Below are 20,499 nucleotides of genomic sequence, written 5' to 3'. Positions count from 1 at the left end.
TTTGGCCATAAGATCACATTTGGTTTTTTTGCTTTGATGTGATGTATTGCATTACAGCAACATATGCTTGGATGTTTTATAATCAGTTGTAAATCCATTGGTGTCTCCATTGTAAATCCATTAATCCAGTCTCTAATACCAGGAGGTGGCTGCCTGCATTGCACCATGTCTGTGGTATCAAATAGGAAATAAAAGATTGGTTATGACCCGGACAATATTTTGCATGGATGTTTGCAGTTGTATTTAAGAACCTTTTATTATTTCTTTTTTAATAGGAGATGTATGAGGACCAGAAAGAATTTAATAAATTGTAATGGACAGTGAACATTGTAAGGAGTTTTTAATATTCAGGGTGAATAAAGCAAAAGGTGTGTGTGTGGTTTTTGGCATGTCACAGGAACCACAGTATGCATTGCTGCAAAACTGAGAAATCAGATTTTTGTGTGATCTTTCATTTCTAGATTGGGTGTGAAACTCAAATACTTCAGTGAAGTTGGTTGAAAAAAATTAATCTTTGTGCTAATCTGTAAATGGCCTGTAGTGCCATCATTGAAATGGCACTGATGAACGTTTAATTGATCGAGCGCTGTTCTTCCTCTGCAGAAGCTTCAGCATGAGGCGGGGTGGATGGCGGAAACGAGCTGCCGATGGCGATGGCTGGGGAATATGGGTATGTTCTAAACCTATGGCTGTTTTCTAAACACTGTGCTTAAAAAGGGGTTACAGTTTTGTTTTACATGCTAAGCGGCCGCTATAAATGAAACCCTTTTGCTTTACTTGAAAACACATAATGAAGTTTGAAAGAAATTTTTTAATTAGCAGATTTTGAAGTCTGTGTTCACAATAATCACTAAATTTCATTACTAGTAAGTGCAGACCCTTGATTAGTTTTAAATCACCATTTAAAAAATAAACTAAGTAATTTGAAAACTATTTACACTTGTCTTCACCACTCTACATTTGGGCAAATAACTGAGGCACCTAATTTACATCAATATTTAGAATACTTCTGTCCTGTGTATATCTAAGAACTGAAAATACGTGGAACCACATTGTTTTGTTAGGCAATGAGTCACCAATTTAGCACCCAAATTTGCATCATCACCTTTTTTCTTCTTTCTTTTTATTCTGTAAGAGCTTTTTATATATAGAATCTTTTGTATATACAGAATCTTTTCATGTAAGAAGATGATTAAGGAGTCTGAAATAAATCCTGCCATGTTGATAACAAGATGCAGTTATCTTGTAGATATAAGTTTATGGTGGAGCATTTGCTATTTTTCATTTGAAAAACTGTTTTTTGTGTGTCAACCAAATACATTTTGGAGAAATGTTCCTTACCTTTCCAGTCTTATAATTGACCAGTTTCTCTATGTAAACATTAGGAAATAGGACTGCCATCATGGGTTGTGTTTTGTTGTAATTTAAAAACTAGGGTGGGTACATGTCAGCAAAAGTTAAGAAGTTGGAGGATCAGTTCCGGTCGGATTCAGCCATACAGCAGCAGAGGGATGGAAATTCATCAAGTATCTTTAGCGGAGTCGCCATCTACGTCAATGGCCTGACAGGTGAACCTTTGTTTTTTTTAAGGATCTGTATTGTGTCATTCTCATGTTTACCATCCTGAGTGGAAATAACTGCAAAACACATGAATTTGCAGCTAAGTAAATACATGACAATTACTCTATATATGTTTTGTATATTCTGTTGTTTTTCATGATTAAGGTTTTCAATTTAATTTAAAAAATCTGATTCTGAATATAAATATTGCTTTACTGTATCACTTACATAACATAACTTGTAGAAATAGAAGTAGATCTTTCCATGTTTCTATGATCTTGGTATTTGAAATGAAGCCTTTTAATTTCCTCCATCTTCCTACACTTATTAAATTTTTAATATTTCTAATTAGTGATGGTTAGATTGTGTGCCTTAAATTTACATTTGGGAGAATATGTCAAAGTTTTCTTGCTGAGAGTGACATAATGGGTGAGACAGAGCCTACTGATAATGGAAGGAGGAGCAAGAGACATTTATGTGTTGTAGGGACCATCTGTGATGGACTGATGGTGCATGTCAGTTGGAGTAAGGTTTTTAATCTACCATGCTTATGTTCATGCTTCTTCTTATTTCTGTAAAGCAGCTTAATAACCTTTTGGAAACTCCCCAGAAGCCTTATTCAGGGATCTCTGCCAGGAATGTTGTGATTATTATGTAACTGATGCATAGAGCTTCTATGGGATAGATTAGTGCTGGTTTAAGCACAAGGCTCAAATGGATTGAAGAAGGTTAAGGTGGATATGTTAAACCATTAATACATCTGGACTGGTTGTTTAATGCAGACATTTTCTTTAGTGAAAATCCACTATTTGTGTATTCTTCAAGCAGCTAGTCCCTTAAAAGAGTTCTAGAAGATGGTTGTCCAAGAGGCTCTGGAGTAAGAAAGGTAACACTTGGAGAAAGTGTGTGCTATTTTTAGTTAAAAGTTAGAAGAATAATGAAATGTTAGATGTATTTTGAGAGTTGACAGAAAGGAATTGTAACTATATCCTTTAAAAAATTTTTCCTCGTTCTTGTATTGTTCAACTTTAAAAAAAACAACACCTTGTGCTAGATTCACTGTTCAAACATTGTGTTTGTGTTGACCCAAATCTTTTGGTGTCTGTGTGACGCCACTGCAAACATTTTCCAAAGCTAACACTTTTTTCTTTTGTTTTCCCCACCTCTGCTTGCAAAATAAGTACTGTTTTTAAAACAATTCAGATTAGAAAAATTGTTGGTTTTTAAGGTATTCTTTGTTCTCTGTAACAACTCAAGAATAACCTGGTCAGGAACGAGTGAGTTAACTGCTTCAGTACATCAGAAATTACACAATAGGAATTTTGTGCTGTTGCTAAACCCTTCTGATATTAATTATTTTCTGTTGCTTCTGGGTAGAAACTATTCTCCTGAACTCTGGTGAAAAGATAATCTAATTTTGTATTATGTTGGTGTAAAGCATTTTTTGATATAGTTTAACATTACATCTACTTGAATATTTTTTCTTGCCTTCTTCCATACATATTGTGGGAAGCTCCTCTAAAGCAAGTAGAGAATGTTTGCATTTTGAATTAGTGTTTTCAAAACCAGTTTTCTGCATTTTTTTGCCAAATGTTTTTCTGATTTGTTCTTTGAAGAACTTGTTTTTTTCTACAGTAAAACAATAGTTTGCACTCTTTCTGACCATGGCATCATATTTATCAATTAAAGTTATTTCTCCCACTGTATTTGCTGACACTAAACAGAAATATTTCTGGTTTTAATTTTATAGATCCCTCCGCTGATGAATTGAGACGGCTGATGATGTTACATGGAGGCCAATACCATGTGTACTATTCCAGATCAAAAACAACTCACATTATTGCCACCAATCTTCCAAATGCCAAAATAAAAGAATTGAAAGGGGAAAAAGTAGTTCGGCCTGAGTGGATCGTGGAAAGGTAAGTTTACATCTACTGCAGTTGGAGATTTCCCCTTTTGGGGGAAAAGAAACCAAGAAAAATCTGGAGAGAAAAAAAATTAAAGATTGCATTTTGAGATTTCGGTTTAGCTTAAAGTAATTCGATCATAGAACGGCTGAGTAGAAATACCAATGTTACACTGAAGATTTGCTTCTTAGGGATTGTTCTTTAAGAAACTTCACCAAGAACATTGAGAAAGTCTTAAACATATTAGGAAACTGAACATTATCCTGTTAATTCCATTTAATAGCTAACCAATTGACCAGACTTCATCTCAGGATGTTAAATAACTACTATGTGATTGTTTTAAATCTCCTGTCATGTGCATAAGTTTCATGTCATCTGTATATAAAGAAGTGTGTCAATTGAAAAGTGTTCACATAAAATTGGAATTAATCCATTTAAACATTTATTGTGTTGTGACTTTCTAAGAAAATAATAAAAACTAAAGGAAAAAAAAAGTCTACATTTTATTTACAAAATATTTAAGTTCTTTGGTTTCTCCATGGCCTGGAATATATAGAATCCACTGAAGTGTCCTTGATCAAGACAATAGCCAAGCTCAGGGCAGTTAATGTTGCTTGCATCTCTCTTCTTCCATCTGAGGAACTCACAGGAAATAGAACAGGCAGGACCATGTTCTAGAAATTATCCTGCTGGTGACATGCCATTCTTAAGTAGCCTCTTTCCTAGATAACCAGCAGAAACAGGCAAGAAACTGTTCTGCAATGCATGTGTGAAATCTTCTTTGCAGTTTGCTGATTTTCAGTCCTTTGTATTCAGCTGTTTCATATAATGTATCTTTATGGTCAGTTTTTGAACTTTAGTTAGACATTTTTAGTTACTCAGTTTGGAAAAGACTTCAGATAGATTTTTTTTTTTCCCAACACTTTTAGGGCCTCGCCCCTGTGTTTAAGGACTTGGAAAACTGATGGCAAGTGTGGTTTTATTTGGAATATGGTTTATGTGGTTTTTATTTATGTGACTGGTTTTTTTGGTGCCATTAGAGCTTGCTATGATTTTGACCAGATTGGAAAGATCAATTTGTGTATGTTCAGTAGAGACTTAATAGAACCTGATATATCAAATCTCCTAAAATTTTTATTCTGGTGTCTTTGTGTTCAGGTTCATTGTGGCTCTGGAATATTATACAATAGAATAAGTCAGAAGAACCAAGTATAGACAGATACATGAGTTTGAGCACAAGGAAATGGGGGAATTCACTGTCTCAACAGAACCAGGTTCATATCACAATCTAGAATAGAAGCTAATTTCACTACCATGTCTTTTTTTTGTTTTCCTTCTCCTCAACAGTATTAAAGAATACTCCGTGATTAAATAATTCTTCTCTGTGTATGGAATACCATATTATGTTCTCAGTAGATCACATGGTGAAAATTAGTGTAGTAGATGTAGAGTTTCTGATTTCACAGACTTGGAAGGGACCTTAAAGATCATCTAGTTCCAACCTCCTTACCATGGATTAGGTCACGTTTCACTAGACCTTGGATGAAGTTGCTCAAAGCCTCATCCATTCAGGGATGGGGCATCCACACCTTCTCTGAGCAATCTGTTCCAGTGCCTCTCGATCCTCACAGAAAATACTTTCTTTCTAATACCTGATAAAACCCACCCTCTGTCAGCTTCAAGCTATTCTCCCTTGTCCTGTCACTACACAGTCTTGGAAAGAGCCCCTCTGCAGTTCTCTTGTAGACAATATGATGGGTTTGCAATTTTTTCAGTTTGGTTAAGAATCTACCATAAAATGTTGCTGTCACAAACTGCTGGTAAAACAGTGTTGTTAGATCTTTGGTCTTGTCACCCAGGGTTGCAAAATGAGGAAGTTGTTTGTCTGTGGAGCTTTGATTTGTTTCTTATGTGCATATATTATGATTTAGTCCTTAATTACATGATCACATGCCATCTTTTTTCACTATGGCACCTGCCACATTCTCTGCACAGAAAAGATTGAGTTCAGGTTGTGGACTGCTAATACAGTGACATGGCTTTTCCTTTTTGTCTCCTGTTCCTTACTTATTGCATGTGACTTGAATTCTTTGCTGGTAATGAAATGAATAATTAATTCCTGTCTTTTATTGGTGCTTATCACTATAGCATCTGTCTGCTTTCCAAAGATTAATGAATGTAACATAGCACCGTTATAATGACTATTATTTAATTTAATTTTTTTGAGAGCCAACTAAAGGACATTGAGGTAAAACACCAGAAATGTTCATAACTTGGAATATGCCATGGAAATGATATAAGATTCTGCAGAGTTACTTGCACAAGGATAGTAAGGCATGTGAAGAACTTTATTGCTGCATTAAAGGCTTTGCATATTCTGAACTATGGTCTAAAGTCAGACTCGAATAAACCTATTGTTAAATGGAAGTAGCTCTACAATTTTGGTTTAGTTAGTATCCCATAGAGATCTTCTGTAACAGTAGTTGCAAAATCCAGTGTTGCAGAGTAATAGTGTGGTTGCTGTAGTGACAAAATCATTCTTTCTGCATGCCCCTTATTGTGTGTTTTTGCTACCTCTCCATGTTTGCAACAAATGAAGAGGATTAGAGGCAGGCCTCCTTCCTAAGTCAGTATTGCTTTATTTGAAAAATACACCATTACACCATACTACCATTATGTAGTGTGGAAAGGTTGTTGTGCAGTAAAAGCCAAATTCAGATTATCTGTGAGCTTGACTTTCAAATTTGAGTATTCTTTTAACATGCTTTGGCATTTATAATCACCTTTCAGAGACTGAGGATAACTAACATGAGGTACCAGTATTTGTGGATTCCTTATTTTGATTTTAAAATCAGGTGAATGTTTTTCCTAAAGAATCTAATACAAATGTGAAGGAAATAGTTTAAAATACTTTTTAAAAAATCCTATTCTGGTATGCCACCTAGTTTTCTGATGAGGATTTCAAATGCAAAAGAGGGGAGTAGCTATCATTTGCTATGACTACAGTTGCACTTTTGACACAGTCCCCTGTTGCATTACTGAAGACAAATTGGGGAGATATGAATTGGATAGTGGGCTGCTGGCTGAGGGATGTCAGTAGTGGCCCAACTGCCTTGGTCACCATAGTGGTCAGCAGTTCAGAGTCAGACCAGCAAATAGCCACAGAGGGCATCTCTGAAGGGTTTATCCTGGGGCAGATGCAGTTTGTCTTCACTTACAACATGGACATTGGTGATAGAGTGGAAAGTGGCTTCAGCAAGTTTGTGGATGATATAGAAGGCAATAGCTGATACACTGTAAAGAAGGTCTGCCTTTTGGAGAGCGTCAACAGACTGTAGGAATGGGGTGGCAGAAACTCTATGAAATTCAACAAAGCAAAATGAAGAGTCCTGAATGCAAGACAGAATTAGTTCCATGCAACCAGACAGGCTAGGGATACTCCCTTGTAATCCACCAGGACCCTCAAGTCTTACCCTGAAAGATAGCCATGAAGCTGCAGTGTTGCCCTTGTGGAGATCAAGGCTAACAGCTGCTGGTTGCATTAGCAAGACCACAATCCAGACCAAGGCAAGTTATTCTTCCAATTTGTTCAACACTTCTGAAGTTAAATCTGGAGTTGTGTGTCAGATTTTGGGCTTTTCAGTAAGAAAAGTACTGACAACTGCAGTGTTCAGTTCAGAGGAGTACCACCAATATGAGCATGTGATATATTACAAGAGACTGAGGAAGCTGGTTCTGTTCTGCTTGGAGGGAGGAGTAGGATGGGATCTAATTGTTGTCTTTCATTACCTGTATGGAGGTTACAAAGGACGTGGAGACAGATTTTTCTTTAAGATGTACAGCAAGAGGACAAGAGGCAGTAGTCACAAGTTGCAGCAAAGAAAAGTTGGACTATAAGAAAAATATTTTTCATAGTTAAGAGTAAGCAGTGAAACAGGTGCCTAGAGAGGGTTGTAGAATTTCTGCCTTTGGAGATAGTAAAAATTTGTGTTGACTTCTAGTCCTGGGCAACCTGATACGATTTTAAAGATAACTCTTTGGTCAGTGTTTGGACTGGGGACCTCCAGAGGTCCTTTCCAACCTAATATTTTTTAGTGATTATGAATTCTGTGACGCAGGGACGGTGAAATGGGTAAAGATGTTGAATGGTACATCTTAACTAGGATTCCTATTGCTGCACATTAATGCAGTTTGGAAAAAGACAACTGTTTGTTTATCTAGTAATGCAGCTACTCCAGTAGCTAAAACTGTGACATTGTGAACAAGTTCTTAAATAAATGTGGGTTTGTTTAATCATCTTGAAATTGTAGCAATTACTCTGAAATATTACCAAGTTGGTTCTGCACCTATGTTCACATGGTGTTTTGAGAAACAGTCAAGTCAGGCATTGTAAAAGCTCAGTTGCTGCATTACCACTTTGTGTACAAGAAAGCTTGGGAACTCTCCCAGGTGTATTTTTAACTCTATTTGGCAATGTTTAATGCAAATAATGTTCCTTTATGAATGATATATATTAATGTATAAAACAGTATTTCATTGATATATTTTTGAGGCTGTTTTTCTATTCCATTTCCATAGAAACCTTACCAGGTATATGTATATGCTTAACTAGTTTTAATTTATCTAATTGGGAAATGTGATCTCCTACAATATTCTCTCTAATTGCAGCCAGAAAGCTCCCAAGGGCTTTTGTTCTACTGTCCAGCTCCCTTGATAGTAGTACAGATTCGAGCAAGAGAAAGCATTCAGATGCTGAAAAACACTGAGCTAAATTATCTTTAAAATCTGACACCAGTTCAATCTTCAAAACTAAATGCTAATACTAATCTGCTTTGAAATGGGAGAGGTTCCTCTGCTAGAAGAAGTCCCAGTGTCTCTGAGCCAGTATGAAGAATTCCATACAAAGAAGAGGTGAAGTGTAGGCTTGGAAGGCTGTTATCTCTGCTGCCAGCCACAGTTTTTGGGGTGGGGAGATTAGTGTTGTATTTTTGAGATTGTCTCACTTCCAAGTGTGTGGCTTCCCTAAGGAATTTAGCAGTTACTCGAGTATAATTGCAGTTTCAGTGGAAGATGAAAAAGAAGAGGGAGATAGACTGGAACACAATAGGAATAACTGGAATGATTGCTGTAGGTAGTTATGGTAGGTCTGCTTGGAAATTATTCTGCTTAGCTTGTCTCAGTGAATTTTTTACAAGAAGAGGTAATTAGCCTTTTGGAATGGAAAAAGTAGTTAATTTTTAACAGTGAACCACATCCTAGCTGACCTCTTTCAGATTCTACCCTAATTTGTTCCATGATAAAAAGCTCAGTCACTATTGTTCAGATAGAATAACCTGGACCACTAAGCAAGGATTTTCTGACTGTTTTGTTTAAATTAAATGTTTGGGGTTTGTGTGTGTCAGTTGGAAAGAGAAATGGATGTCGACTACTGACCAGCACATCTTTGCAAATAGCTTTTGTTGCATCAGTCACCACATCACAAATTACTTTTCAGTTCAATCCAGTTAAGGGTGAGAAAGGAGTTGTGGAGGGCACTACAAGTACAAATACGGGGGTTCTTTTAGCATAGAATGTTGGGATTACTTTAAAATTTCTTAAGCAGTAACTGGTTTTTCCTTTTTTTTTTTATTTCAGCATTAAAGCTGGACGTCTCCTTTCGCACATTCCGTATCAGCTTTACACCAAGCAGTCAAGTGTTCAGAAAGGTCTCAACTTTAACAGCGTACGAAAACCTGAAGATGCTGTGCCAGGTCCAAGCAATATAGCTAAAGATCTCAACAGGGTGTAAGTGTTTCTGATTTTGTAAGGCAGGTGCTCATCATTCACCCATAACGAGTTTGCATTTGTAAATAGCTTTTTTAAAGCTCATTTCAGCTTTGTGAGAGGCATTTCTGCTTTGTAAGCTCTGAGGTGCTGAAATTTAAAAGTAAGGTATAGCCATATAAATAGTTAAGGAAAGACTCCAAGGCTTATCTCTAGTCTTTGGACCACAGTTTGTTTGATAATATGACCTAGGAGTCCTAGGATGTAATATATCAGTATGGAAGCAACAGGCGTGCATTAAAGAATTCTGATAGGTGACATTGAAAAGTGAGTCTTTATTTCAAAAATAAAAAGCTGGTGACTGCTTTTGCTAAAGGTGCCTTGGAATGAATATAAATGCATACTAGTGCTTAATCTCTTTCTTTAGCCTCTTAAAAAAGAAAAAGGAAGTCATGGCATACATTATGTATGCTAACACCAAGGTTTAAGTCATGCTTGAGAGAGAAGATGGATTGAAAAATGAAATTACAATATTAGAAAGTATCCTAAGGCACCTAAGAACTTGAGAGGAGACTTGAAGAGAAAGCATCAGTAAAACTTTTTAACTGGCAGAAGAATTGGAATTTGGAAAGGAACATTCCACTTGAACTCTTCCAGATTTTTTTTTTTAATAAGAAAAAGATTTCTGCATCTTTTTCAGAAATACATGTTTGTTTTTTATAGGCAAGAATAATAACTTATTATAATAATTATATATATATAAAATAATTATAGAATTTTTTAGGTTGGAAAAGATACCTGGATGTCATCTGGTTCCACACTACTGCTCAAGCAGGGCTAAGGATACTGTGCAAGATACTATACTTTCTGATTTTTCCTGGTGATCTGAGTTCTTTCACAGTCTGCTGATTTTTTGACAATCCAGTCACGCATAATGCTGAGGATACTTCACCACATGAGTAGGATTTGTCTACACTTAGGAAAATAAAACTAGTCTCAAAAAATTAATATCTTAAGCAGGATTTCATACCCATATTTTACAATGAGTGGTAAAATCATCATCACCTCTTACTATTGCATTGTTAAAGATTTTTTTAAATGAGAAGAATATTCAGACTTCCCAAAATGTCAATGCAGTCTGAAAAACATGACCTTAAAAGCCTGCCTATCCACTAAGTGTGTGCCACTTAATATATCATTTTCAACCACACAATTCTTCAAAAATACTATCTTTACTGCAATTTATATTTGGATAATCTTAACCAAATTGTTTTCATGCTTGAGTTTCTGGTTTCAGTAGCATACTGAATAGCTAATCTTTTCCCACTTTCTTTTGTATACTTAAATTGCTAGCTTTGGGAGCTGGGAGTGATGGTTGGGCTTGTAGGTTTTTTTTTCCAGCAGATCAAGACTGTGTAGAATTCTTGAAGACTTTTCATTTCCAGAGTTAATTTTTTGAATGGAAGCTTTGTCTTTGTGCTAGTGTGCATGTGGCAGAATACTTTGGTTTATATGCTTAAAAGCTGAAAATTAGTTTGTTTGTGGTTTTTATCAAAGCTAAGTGATTTCTAGAGCTTGAATAGATTTTTTTCATGATGAAAAAATGAAATGAATCTATAACATGAATCTAAAATAATTTCCTAAAAAATAATTCTTTGTATATACTTTCTTATTTCTTTTTGTTTGTTTATAACTAATTAAGGAAAATCACATCTCTTGGTAAAAGGACAGCTCCTTCTGATGGTTTGTGTATTCCTGCAACATTCATGCTGTGTGTGGCAGTACAGTTCTGTTAACAAACAAATAATTACTGTAATTCAGTGGGAGACTGCCTGCCAGATTAAAGGCCTTGGAAATAGCTTTTCTAATGTGAGCACGGTCACTCCTGTGTAAACTCCTAGTTAATATTACATGAAATCTGTAAAATCTTTGGTATGGTGTTATATTTTGTGCTGTTGAGAGGATGTGGCTCAGAATTTGAGATAATTGTCTTGGTAATGTAACTGAAGTATAAATTGAGAACAGTTCATAAGAAAAAGCTTGAAATTACATATAAATGTGCCTTTTTTTTAATAAAAGATGTGGTATTTAATTATTATATCTGTTTCAGAAATCATATTAAAAAATATGAAATGGAAAATGAAATCACACCCAATGGAATTAACAGCTGGAATGAGGAAGAGGAAGAAGAAAGTGACGATTTTGGATTTACAGAGCTGGAGGAGATTGTTCCCATACGGAAACAAAACGGGATTCAGTCTCATAAAGACAGCGCTGCCCTTTTCAATGGACACACACACACTTCTACCAGTGCCTTAAAGACACAGGACTGCTTGGTGCCCTCCGGCAACGGTGTTGCAGGCAGGTTGTCTCCAGGCCCTGTGCAGGAGGAGGGGAAGACTGACAAAGGCATGGTTGACTTTAGAGACTGCACAATGCAGCAGTTGCAGCAAAGCAACAAAAATACAGACTTTTCGTGGAGTCCACACAGGACTATGAGTAACTCATCCTCATCTTCATTTTTGCACAGTAATGCTAAAATAAATGGTGCTCACCACTCAACTGTTCAGGGGCCTTCAAGCACAAAAAGCACTTCTGGACCTGCTCCTAGCAAGGCAGCTTCCTTACCTGTGTCTAAACCTTCAGATTGTAGTTTTATTTCTGACTTTTATTCACATTCAAGACTGCATCATATATCAACATGGAAGTGTGAATTGACAGAGTTTGTCAACAGCCTGCAGAGAAAAAACAGCGGTGTCTTTCCAGGAAGGGAAAAAGTTAAAAAATGGAAAACAGGCAGGTCTGCACTTAAAACTGACACAGGTAGATACTTGTTTAAGAAGGTTTATGTTAAGAAGATGCCTTATATCTCCGTACATTAAATGTTCAAATGAGACTACATAGTTTAGTATTGAGTATTCATATTATAGTCAGACTATCTGGAAAAACTTGATGACTTTGGTGCAGTGAACGCTAATGGATGCACGTGCTTTTGGCTTTGTTGGGTTTTTTAAACTTAAAATGTTACTTAATGCGATACTCTGGTCTATATTCAATTCTTCCTTGTAGAAATAGTATTTCTGGCTTTACCAAGATATATGGATTCATAAGGGAGAAAAATACTATGTACATCTAATACACAAATCTGTAGTTGCTTTGTGAAAATCTGCAGGGGGGAAAAAAAGAGAAGAAAAAATCCTTACTGTTCAGCATGAGCATTTGAAAGATGAGTAACATTTGGACGTGAGTTAAAATCTAAATTTTTTTTGTTAGTTAGAGTTTTATATAGCTCTGTGTCTGTTAAAGTGGGTAGTAGTGTCATAAGAGACTTTTAAACCTGGCGTGAAGAGAAGTATTTAATGTCATTGCATCAAGGGCCAAAGTGAAAAAATGTAGAATTCATTAGAGTCAAAATGTTACAGATAAAATATTTTGCATCTTTAGAATCTCTGGTTTACACTCTTCTTAAATTAAAAGGTTAGCTCTGTACCTTTAAAGAGATTCTGAGTCCTGTGCTGTAAAATTATTCACTTGTAATCATATGAAAATATGCTTGAAATAGAAGAAATTGCCACATCAAAAAAATTGTTAGATAATAAATTTACTGATTCTGTCTTTGTGCTAGGACACCATACTTACCAAACATGTTAGCTTATGAACTACTTAATGTGTATTTTTTAAATCAAAATGTGGTATAAGCTAATATATTTATATTTTCCCTTTGATTTGGCCTAGAGTATTCAAATAGTTAATGCCTGTGATTCAGTTGACAAGTAGCAGCTCCTTAACTTGATCACTTGATTTGTAAATACACCCATTATAAGACAGTCCTTATTTTTCAAATTAGTTCAAAATGTAAATTATTAAAATCAAGAGGATATTTTTCTGATTATTTAGTTAATTAATTCAGATGTTAAGTGGAACAGTTCACTTGATGTATTTTAAAGTGTTTTTTCACTGTTACACTTTATGCGTTGTTCAAATTAATTTTTTTTGTTAGATATTGCCACCTTTGGTAGGTCAGCAACACAGCCATGCAGACTTGAACTTGTAGAAAGCATTTCCAGTGTTTTAGGCATGTACCATTTTCAGTGAGGAGTTACCTGCTCATCTTTGCTGAGTGTTTGCATGCGTCCAAGTACAGCAGTGACAAAATCTGCTTGCATGGGACTTTCAAAACTAATTGTGGTGTGTTTCATGAAGAATAATGGTAGCTCGTAGTGCAGCTAAACTTACATTTTTATGTTTTGAAGCAGTCTTCTGATTGATGAACAAAAAGGAGTACAATTCTCTTCTGATGTGGTGTTAACGTAGCACAAGTAAGATCCAGTGCCAGCAACATGCATTATCTCCTTGGATTCGGGGAACCTTGTTAGGGTAAAAGGTGTTAATTATAAGAAAATAAAAACCAGAAACTCTAAGTTAATTTATTGTTTAGGTTGTTTGTCTACTGCTTATATTTACCCTTCTCAGATTAAATACCTTCTTGGTGAGAGGAAAGAAAAATATTTATGGTTTAGAGGTGATAAAAACTTGATAATAGACCTTGATGAGTGCTGTGAGTAGTACTGAAGTGTGTAAATTAGGGTTCAAGTTTTCTGTTGGTGTATCTTCATACTAGGTAATGTGTCTGTTGCGAGCTCAGCCAAGCCACAGAGCTGTATAATGCACGTGGATATGGATTGCTTCTTTGTGTCTGTGGCTATCCGAAATAGACCAGATCTCAAAGGTCAGTATTTTAACTCTGTGTGTTACAGTTTACTCAGTTAAGCCTTTAAAAAATCCAACTTGCACAATTATAAAATTAATCTGGCATATTAATCTTTTTTCTTGCATCTTCAGTAGTTAGACCATGCAACTTTCATATTCCTGTTTATTTTCTCACAATCCAAAAGCAAGTGGAAGAGAGAACTGGAATTCTCCTTGCTATCTCCTTTCAGTATCTAAAGTAAGAAGAGAGAAGTTAAATCTGTAGTAACTATTCTCTGTGACATTGTACATAAACTTACTCAGATTTTAATCTACCATATTAGAAATTGGAAATCAAATTTCAATTATACTAAAAAGTGGCATATGGGCACTGTCTATTAAAAGAAAGAGAGATAAATTTAAGAAAATAGGATAGCCTAATATTCTTCCTGAAGTAGTTTAAGCTGCTTTGTTTAACTAGAAAAGTCAAAAGGTCAAGGTTGAGAATTGTCTCTACCTGATGCATATTTTTCAAGAGAAGTTTGCTTCTCCTTTCCTTTCTTCTCTAAGCTATTACACATGAGATATTATAGGACCTGGAGGATTCAGGAGCAATTCAGTTGGCATTTAGAAGTCTGAGTTGTGTGATCATCCTTAAGACACAGGGAGTTAGTGGAGCACCATAGCAAACTTTGGTGGGTTTGTTTTCTCAAGTGTACTGTTCAAAGTGGAGATTCTAGTTCTGTGCAAACGCTGAGCTTCAGGGGTGCATGAGTTTGAGGACTTGTTGCAGTGGAGACCATCTCACATTCCCAACTATCACAGACCTTAGGAAAAGAGTAAAATGCATATGTGGTTCCATTGCTCTCTTCTGTCCAAAGGCAGGAGCAGCTGTATCAAAGATTCTTCTGCTGTGTTTGGTTCTCTAAAACTTGATTTCCTGCCCAGTTTCAAATTGCATTACTGGAACATAAAGAATGTGGGACTTTTCTGCAAATACATTTTCTGTTCCACAAAAGTTTGCCAGACTTTTCAGTGCATAAATTAGCTTGCTTTGGAAACACTATGGAGGTGTTGATAATGCAGAAAAGTCAAAAGTTTACTAAAAATTTTGGTTTGCACAGTTAAACTAAGTGGAACTAAGTGTTTTGGCATGTGTATATTTTTCTGATTTACTTAAGCTAATAAACATGTTGAAGTATTTATAATCAGACCAGTGTTTGCTGTATCTTAAACTAATTAATCATTAGGTTATTGGTGACATTTCACAGCTTCCATTTATATTTGTTATTAAAGACAAACTAGTATTAGCTGTATTTTCACTTGGGAAAACTTTTCTTCTTTACATGTGACTGCAATTAACACAGATTCATTGTCACAATTCCGAGGCCATTTCATAGCTGTTCCTTCTGCCTTGATAGCACTTAAGCTTGAAAGAAATTACAGAAAGTAAATTAAAAGTCCATATGATCTTATCTTAATTGTGCTTTTATTAAAATGTAAGCTGTTATAGGTATTGACCTATAAGTATATGCATTTTTTCTCCACAGGAAAGCCAGTAGCTGTTACTAGTAACAGAGGTACAGGGAAGGCACTGCTGCGCCCTGGTGCAAACCCCCAGCTTGAACAGCAATATTACCAGAAAAAGCTATTGAATGGCAAAGCAGGTACAGATAAGTCTGTCTGTATGTATGTTTTAAATTGTTGTTATGAAAGACTTTTGCTTTAAAATTATTCAGAAAGTGTACCATGGATAAATTTATTTCTTTCATGTGGGAGATTTCAGAAAAGAAATACCTTTGAACAACACAGTGCTCTGTGGCCTCAGTAATAGCAGGACACTGTCGCTTCTTGTTAGTTAGTCTTGCTCAGGATGGGTAAATTACTTTAGAGTAATTTTAGGTTTTACTCACTTTTTTGAGGTTGAATATAAGATAGAATGCTGGTAGTTATTTAAAATGAAAAATAAATACAGGTTGTCCAGGATCACTTTTTTCTCAGAAAGTCAAGTATAGTAAAGAAGGTGTAAAATAACTTTTAAAGTCTACTACAGAGGCTTTTTCTGTAAACGTAGCGACAGTAGCACATGGCCAGTGAGAAACTGATTGTTTGAAGTTGGCTTTTGAGTTGCACATGTAGCATATCTGTGTACAATGAGTTAATTTAGGTGGTCCATAGAGCATTTTAGGTCTCCGGAATGTCTGTGCAATTTACATGAATTCTGTTTGTTCAATATTTTGTTTTTTGAAAACCAAGTTGTCTGTTGTAGTTTGAGAATTCCATACTTGCCTGCAGTAATTTAGAAATGTGTAACTTTGTGTCCTCAGGTAGTAGCGTACTAATATAAACCAAAGTTGTATTAATAGGTTTTATTATACTGCCTGAACTGTATTTAGTATGAGAAAGTATATTGCTAAACACTGGCAACTTAAGTGGCCAGTACCAGTCTTATTTAATCATCTAGAAGCGTAGTTCTTGCCACACAGTTGGTAAAAAGTGCATATACAAGGGGTAGCTGCTATTTGAGTTTGGTTTAGACTTGGAAGTTGAGTTTCTCCTTTGCCCTTTTGTGTATGCAGTTTTTACCAAATTTGTGGTACTAAGTACTGTTGTTATGAAGTTTACATCTCAGTGTTTTATTTTGATGAGACAAAATGGGGCAAAAGACAGGTTGTTCTTCCATGGTTGTTTATAAAACATTAGTACTTTGGATATTGGCAGGTTGTTGGGCGTTTTTGAAGACATTTATATAACCAAGGTATTACTGGAACTGATGCCATTTCATTTGTCTTTTTTGCTGTAGTTTAAGAACACTTCAAAACTGAGGTAGAATATATGTCTGTGGAACCCACAAGCTTTTAAGGACTTTTCAATATGCTCCAGAGATAGCTGTAGTCTTTATGGAGTTGGATTTTCTGTAGTAGAGCTTGTGTATGAAGTATTTATGGGTAGTTCAGTTTATACAGTGACTTGTTAACTTTTATTAGAGCCTTGAACTGGATAAGGATGTGACTATACAACTGAGAGGTTTGGAGAGGTAGATGGTTGAATTACAGTTTAGCTGATAGCTAGCATGTTCTTTTGATTCACAAATTCATTAGTATCTCTTCTGCTGTATTGATTGCTTAAGTGTACAGCAGCTTTCAACCTCATTGTATAACAACCTCAGTTTCTTACTGTGGCACCTTTTTTCTGGATATCACACATTCATTTCTTTAACTTCAGCATCCAGTCTCAACTGGCTTGCATGCAGGCAGGCAGCTAGCTCTTTCTTTCTTGACACTTGGGCTGATTGTGCAGCCTATTGTTTTGGTGAAAGGATTTTTTCCAAACACTCTTTTTATAGTCTCTGTTTCATTAGCTGCTGTTCATAATATTTTTGAGTCTCTGTTTATTTTATCTCCATGTGCAATCATTTTGCCAATTAAAAAAAACCCAAACCCGTTGTTTCTGCTTGCTTTTTCTCAGGGTTTGTCTTCCTTTTGGGGTAAAGAAATTATAGTTAGTTATGGTCTTAGATGTAAAGGTGGAATTGCTGATTAGGCTTCTCAGACATCACAGTATCTTAGAAAGTGACACACTTCACAGCATGTGTTTAATTGTGCCGTGCCACAGGGAAGTACAGTGCAGTAGGCACAAGCATTACCTGCAGAAATGCTTTTACAAAAATGTCAAAAATACAGAATAGTAAATTAGGCTGTTAAAACAGACACAATGGGGACGTGTTATATAAATGAAATAGAGAGGTAGTTGGGAGGAGCTCAGAACATGAGCATATTTTTACATCCATGCTTCAACATGGAACCTACTTCAATTTTTGGTGCTTCATACTTTCCAGGCTGTTCTCTGATACTGCCTTCTCCAGATCTTGCTTATTTGACAAAAGGTTCCAAATTACAAACCAACCAAAACCACAGAAACAGAGCACCTCACCCTCTCAAAAAAAAGCCAACAAAAATATAACAAAAAAACCCCTCAAACACAAACCCCCAAATGCTTGTGAACCACTTTTGACAAAATACTGAATTCTGCTGCTTCATTTACTTCTTTTTTTTTTTTTATTACTTCTTTAGTGATACTGGTTCCTGACTTTGATCTGCATTGCTAGACAAAATCTAGTGTCAACAGAATCTTCAGTCTTTTATGAAATACTTTCTTTTTCTTGTATTAATTCATCTAAAAATGCATAACTTTTAAATTTAAAAACTTGATACCCTTCTCACCCTTAATCCTCAAATTGGAGATAGGCTTTCTAGATAGTAGAAATTGCTTCTCTACATACATGCCATCTTTAACATTTCACGTTCTAAAAATAAAAGATTAACATATGTTAATCAGGATTCATAGTTTGGGGTCTCTTCCATGGCCAGGATGCCCAAGATGTGAATGTTTTCTAGACTTCCTTTCCCTCAACCCTAGAATCTCCCTTTTCATTCTAAAGAGCAGCAGATTTTAACCATCATATTAGTCACAGATTTATTCTCAGCGATTTCTTTTTCACAGACTTGGGTCCTGGCCTCTGATTTCTCCATCCGTTGCTCCACATTCACCATGTGCCTGTCTAGTTTCCCAGCTTTTGAGGAGAGGTTCTCTACCTTGCCTTCCATTGAGGACAATGTGTTCTGCATTGCCCTGAATTTCACATGAAGTGACTCCATCAACTCATGGGGGGATCTGCTCTGCTGCGATGTGGAAAAAGTCGGCGAATCCAGTGAAGATAGACAAGATGACAGCATCATCTCAGGCCAGGGCACAGGAAGGCATGGACTAAAGAAGTTGTTCTTGTCATTCTTATCTTTATTTGGGGCATAATTCTGCTCTAATTTTCAATTGCAGACATCTTAGGTAACTTACTGAGCTCATCACAAACTAAAATGTTTAAGAAATTAAAAAGTGCGCAAATTTAGCAGAAATTCTGAATAAAAGGAGTTTTCCACATGAATTAGGCTCTACCCCTGGTATCTCAACTCACTCATTACACTACTTTCTCTGGTTTGATAGCTACTCATATGTGCACATAGCACCAGGTTTCCTTTCAGTCAGATTGTTGGTGTGTAAGAAGTTAGCACTGTGAAATATAATTAGGCATTGTGGCACTCTATATTCATTGTGGGACTATAATAAAATCCCATTTATTATATTACAAAGGTGTTTGGTATTAAATGGACTACAGTAATGAAAAAGAGCTGCGTAGTGGATTTCATTTTAAATAAATAGAAGCATTTTATCTATATGATACTTTGTTGTTTTGAATCTGATGGGAGTTTGGGCAGGCATAGTAGTTTTTGCATCTAGTGATTTTTTTCAAGCTGTTTCATATTTAGAGTATAGCACATATTTCAAGGTTTGCATACTGTGAAAACCCAAATAGAACTAGAAATCTTTTGCTTGTTTCCATTATTCAGTGTCATGGAATTCTGTCTAGTACCTAGTACCCAGTGGGCCTGGAGGATCCTTTAAAGTTTATGTAAGAATATGTAGTAAAGTTTTATAGAATGAGGGAAGGTCTGTCTCATTTAAAGTGTGAGGTTGCATTACTTATAATTGTATCATTTTGATCCAAGATAGGTTTGTGGTGATACTTGAAAGAAATTGACACATCCTAATAAGTGATTATTAATAAGTAAAAGCAGAAGTTATTTCAGTTAATATCCCCATAAGAGTGTTAAAGAAAATAGAAGTTTCTAGCTAGTGTTTTTTATTTCAACTAATTATCATTCCTGGTTTTCACTTCTTAAAAATCACTTTCTGGTATCTAGACTATTAGAAAAATAGTTTCAAGTATGATATGAAGTGGATTTATATTATATTTATATTATGAAATTTCAGTGTTTTGATATCAGGGGTGCATTTTGTAAAAAGGAACATTGCTAAGTGTCTTCTTGTTTAGTTGAGCAGTTGTTAAATAATTTTTAGTGTCTTGTATTTGTTGGCAGGATGTGGTTCTAACATTTAGCCAGGTGTGTTTGATCATTGTTATGGTCAGTAAAGCTAAGATCATTCTTGTTTTACGGTATAGTATATGTAGTCACCAATGAGCTGCTGTCTAGTAATTTTGGGGGAAACACCATTTTTCTATTAATATTCTTCTCAGTAGTATATGCTGACCTATCCAGAGAGGCAATACTGGGGAAGGGGTCTGGATTTTTTTCTGGACCACAATATGTATCAATATTATTAAGAACGTCTTTGTCAAAAGATAAAAGTATAGAAATTGTATAAAATAAAATCCATCATTTTTATTTTATTGGCATTCATTCTGTTGAACTCTTAGGAAGAATAACGTGGACAATTTTTTTTTTTAACAGAAATTAGAGTACCTGATCACTTGGACTCATCAGTCTGGGAGCGTACGGATTCCACACATGCGAACGGAGCTGACTCTGATCTCACTGTCCTGTCCATGGCTGAAATAGCTTCTTGTAGTTATGAAGCCAGGTAGGTATAAGTTACCCAGTAGTCTGCTTGAAAATCCCATACAGACAGGCATAAGATGTCCAAAAATAGGAGTTATTAGTGTCTTTCAGTTTATCTAGAGAAAAAGTTTCTGTTCAAAAGTTGGAATTATATAGGTTGTTAG

The 20,499-nt window shown here is 35.7% G+C and overlaps 1 protein-coding gene across 5 annotated transcripts in view; it reads left to right on the top strand.

Moving 5' to 3' along the window:
* Positions 1-20,499, top strand: part of REV1 (REV1 DNA directed polymerase) — a 54,738-nt gene that overhangs the window by 12,993 nt on the left and 21,246 nt on the right. The window contains exons 1-9 of one of the 5 annotated variants that reach the window (XM_059493756.1): positions 622-670; positions 1,436-1,568; positions 2,389-2,446; positions 3,311-3,479; positions 9,102-9,251; positions 11,341-12,053; positions 13,852-13,959; positions 15,470-15,586; positions 20,228-20,357. In XM_059493756.1, the coding sequence (XP_059349739.1) occupies positions 3,340-3,479; positions 9,102-9,251; positions 11,341-12,053; positions 13,852-13,959; positions 15,470-15,586; positions 20,228-20,357 (1,358 nt within the window). In that variant the 5' untranslated portion in view covers positions 622-670; positions 1,436-1,568; positions 2,389-2,446; positions 3,311-3,339. Of the gene's footprint in view, positions 1-603; positions 671-1,435; positions 1,569-2,388; positions 2,447-3,310; positions 3,480-9,101; positions 9,252-11,340; positions 12,054-13,851; positions 13,960-15,469; positions 15,587-18,438; positions 18,765-20,227; positions 20,358-20,499 lie in introns of those variants that run through there. The other 4 variants (XM_059493753.1, XM_059493755.1, XM_059493754.1 and 1 more) reach the window with 4 other exon arrangements.

The sequence above is a fragment of the Ammospiza nelsoni genome, chromosome 2 (genome assembly GCF_027579445.1).
Source record: "Ammospiza nelsoni isolate bAmmNel1 chromosome 2, bAmmNel1.pri, whole genome shotgun sequence".
Classification (NCBI taxonomy): Eukaryota; Metazoa; Chordata; class Aves; order Passeriformes; family Passerellidae; genus Ammospiza; species Ammospiza nelsoni.
Note: the sequence above shows the minus strand (reverse complement) of the source record. Positions and strands in the feature narration are given on the sequence as shown.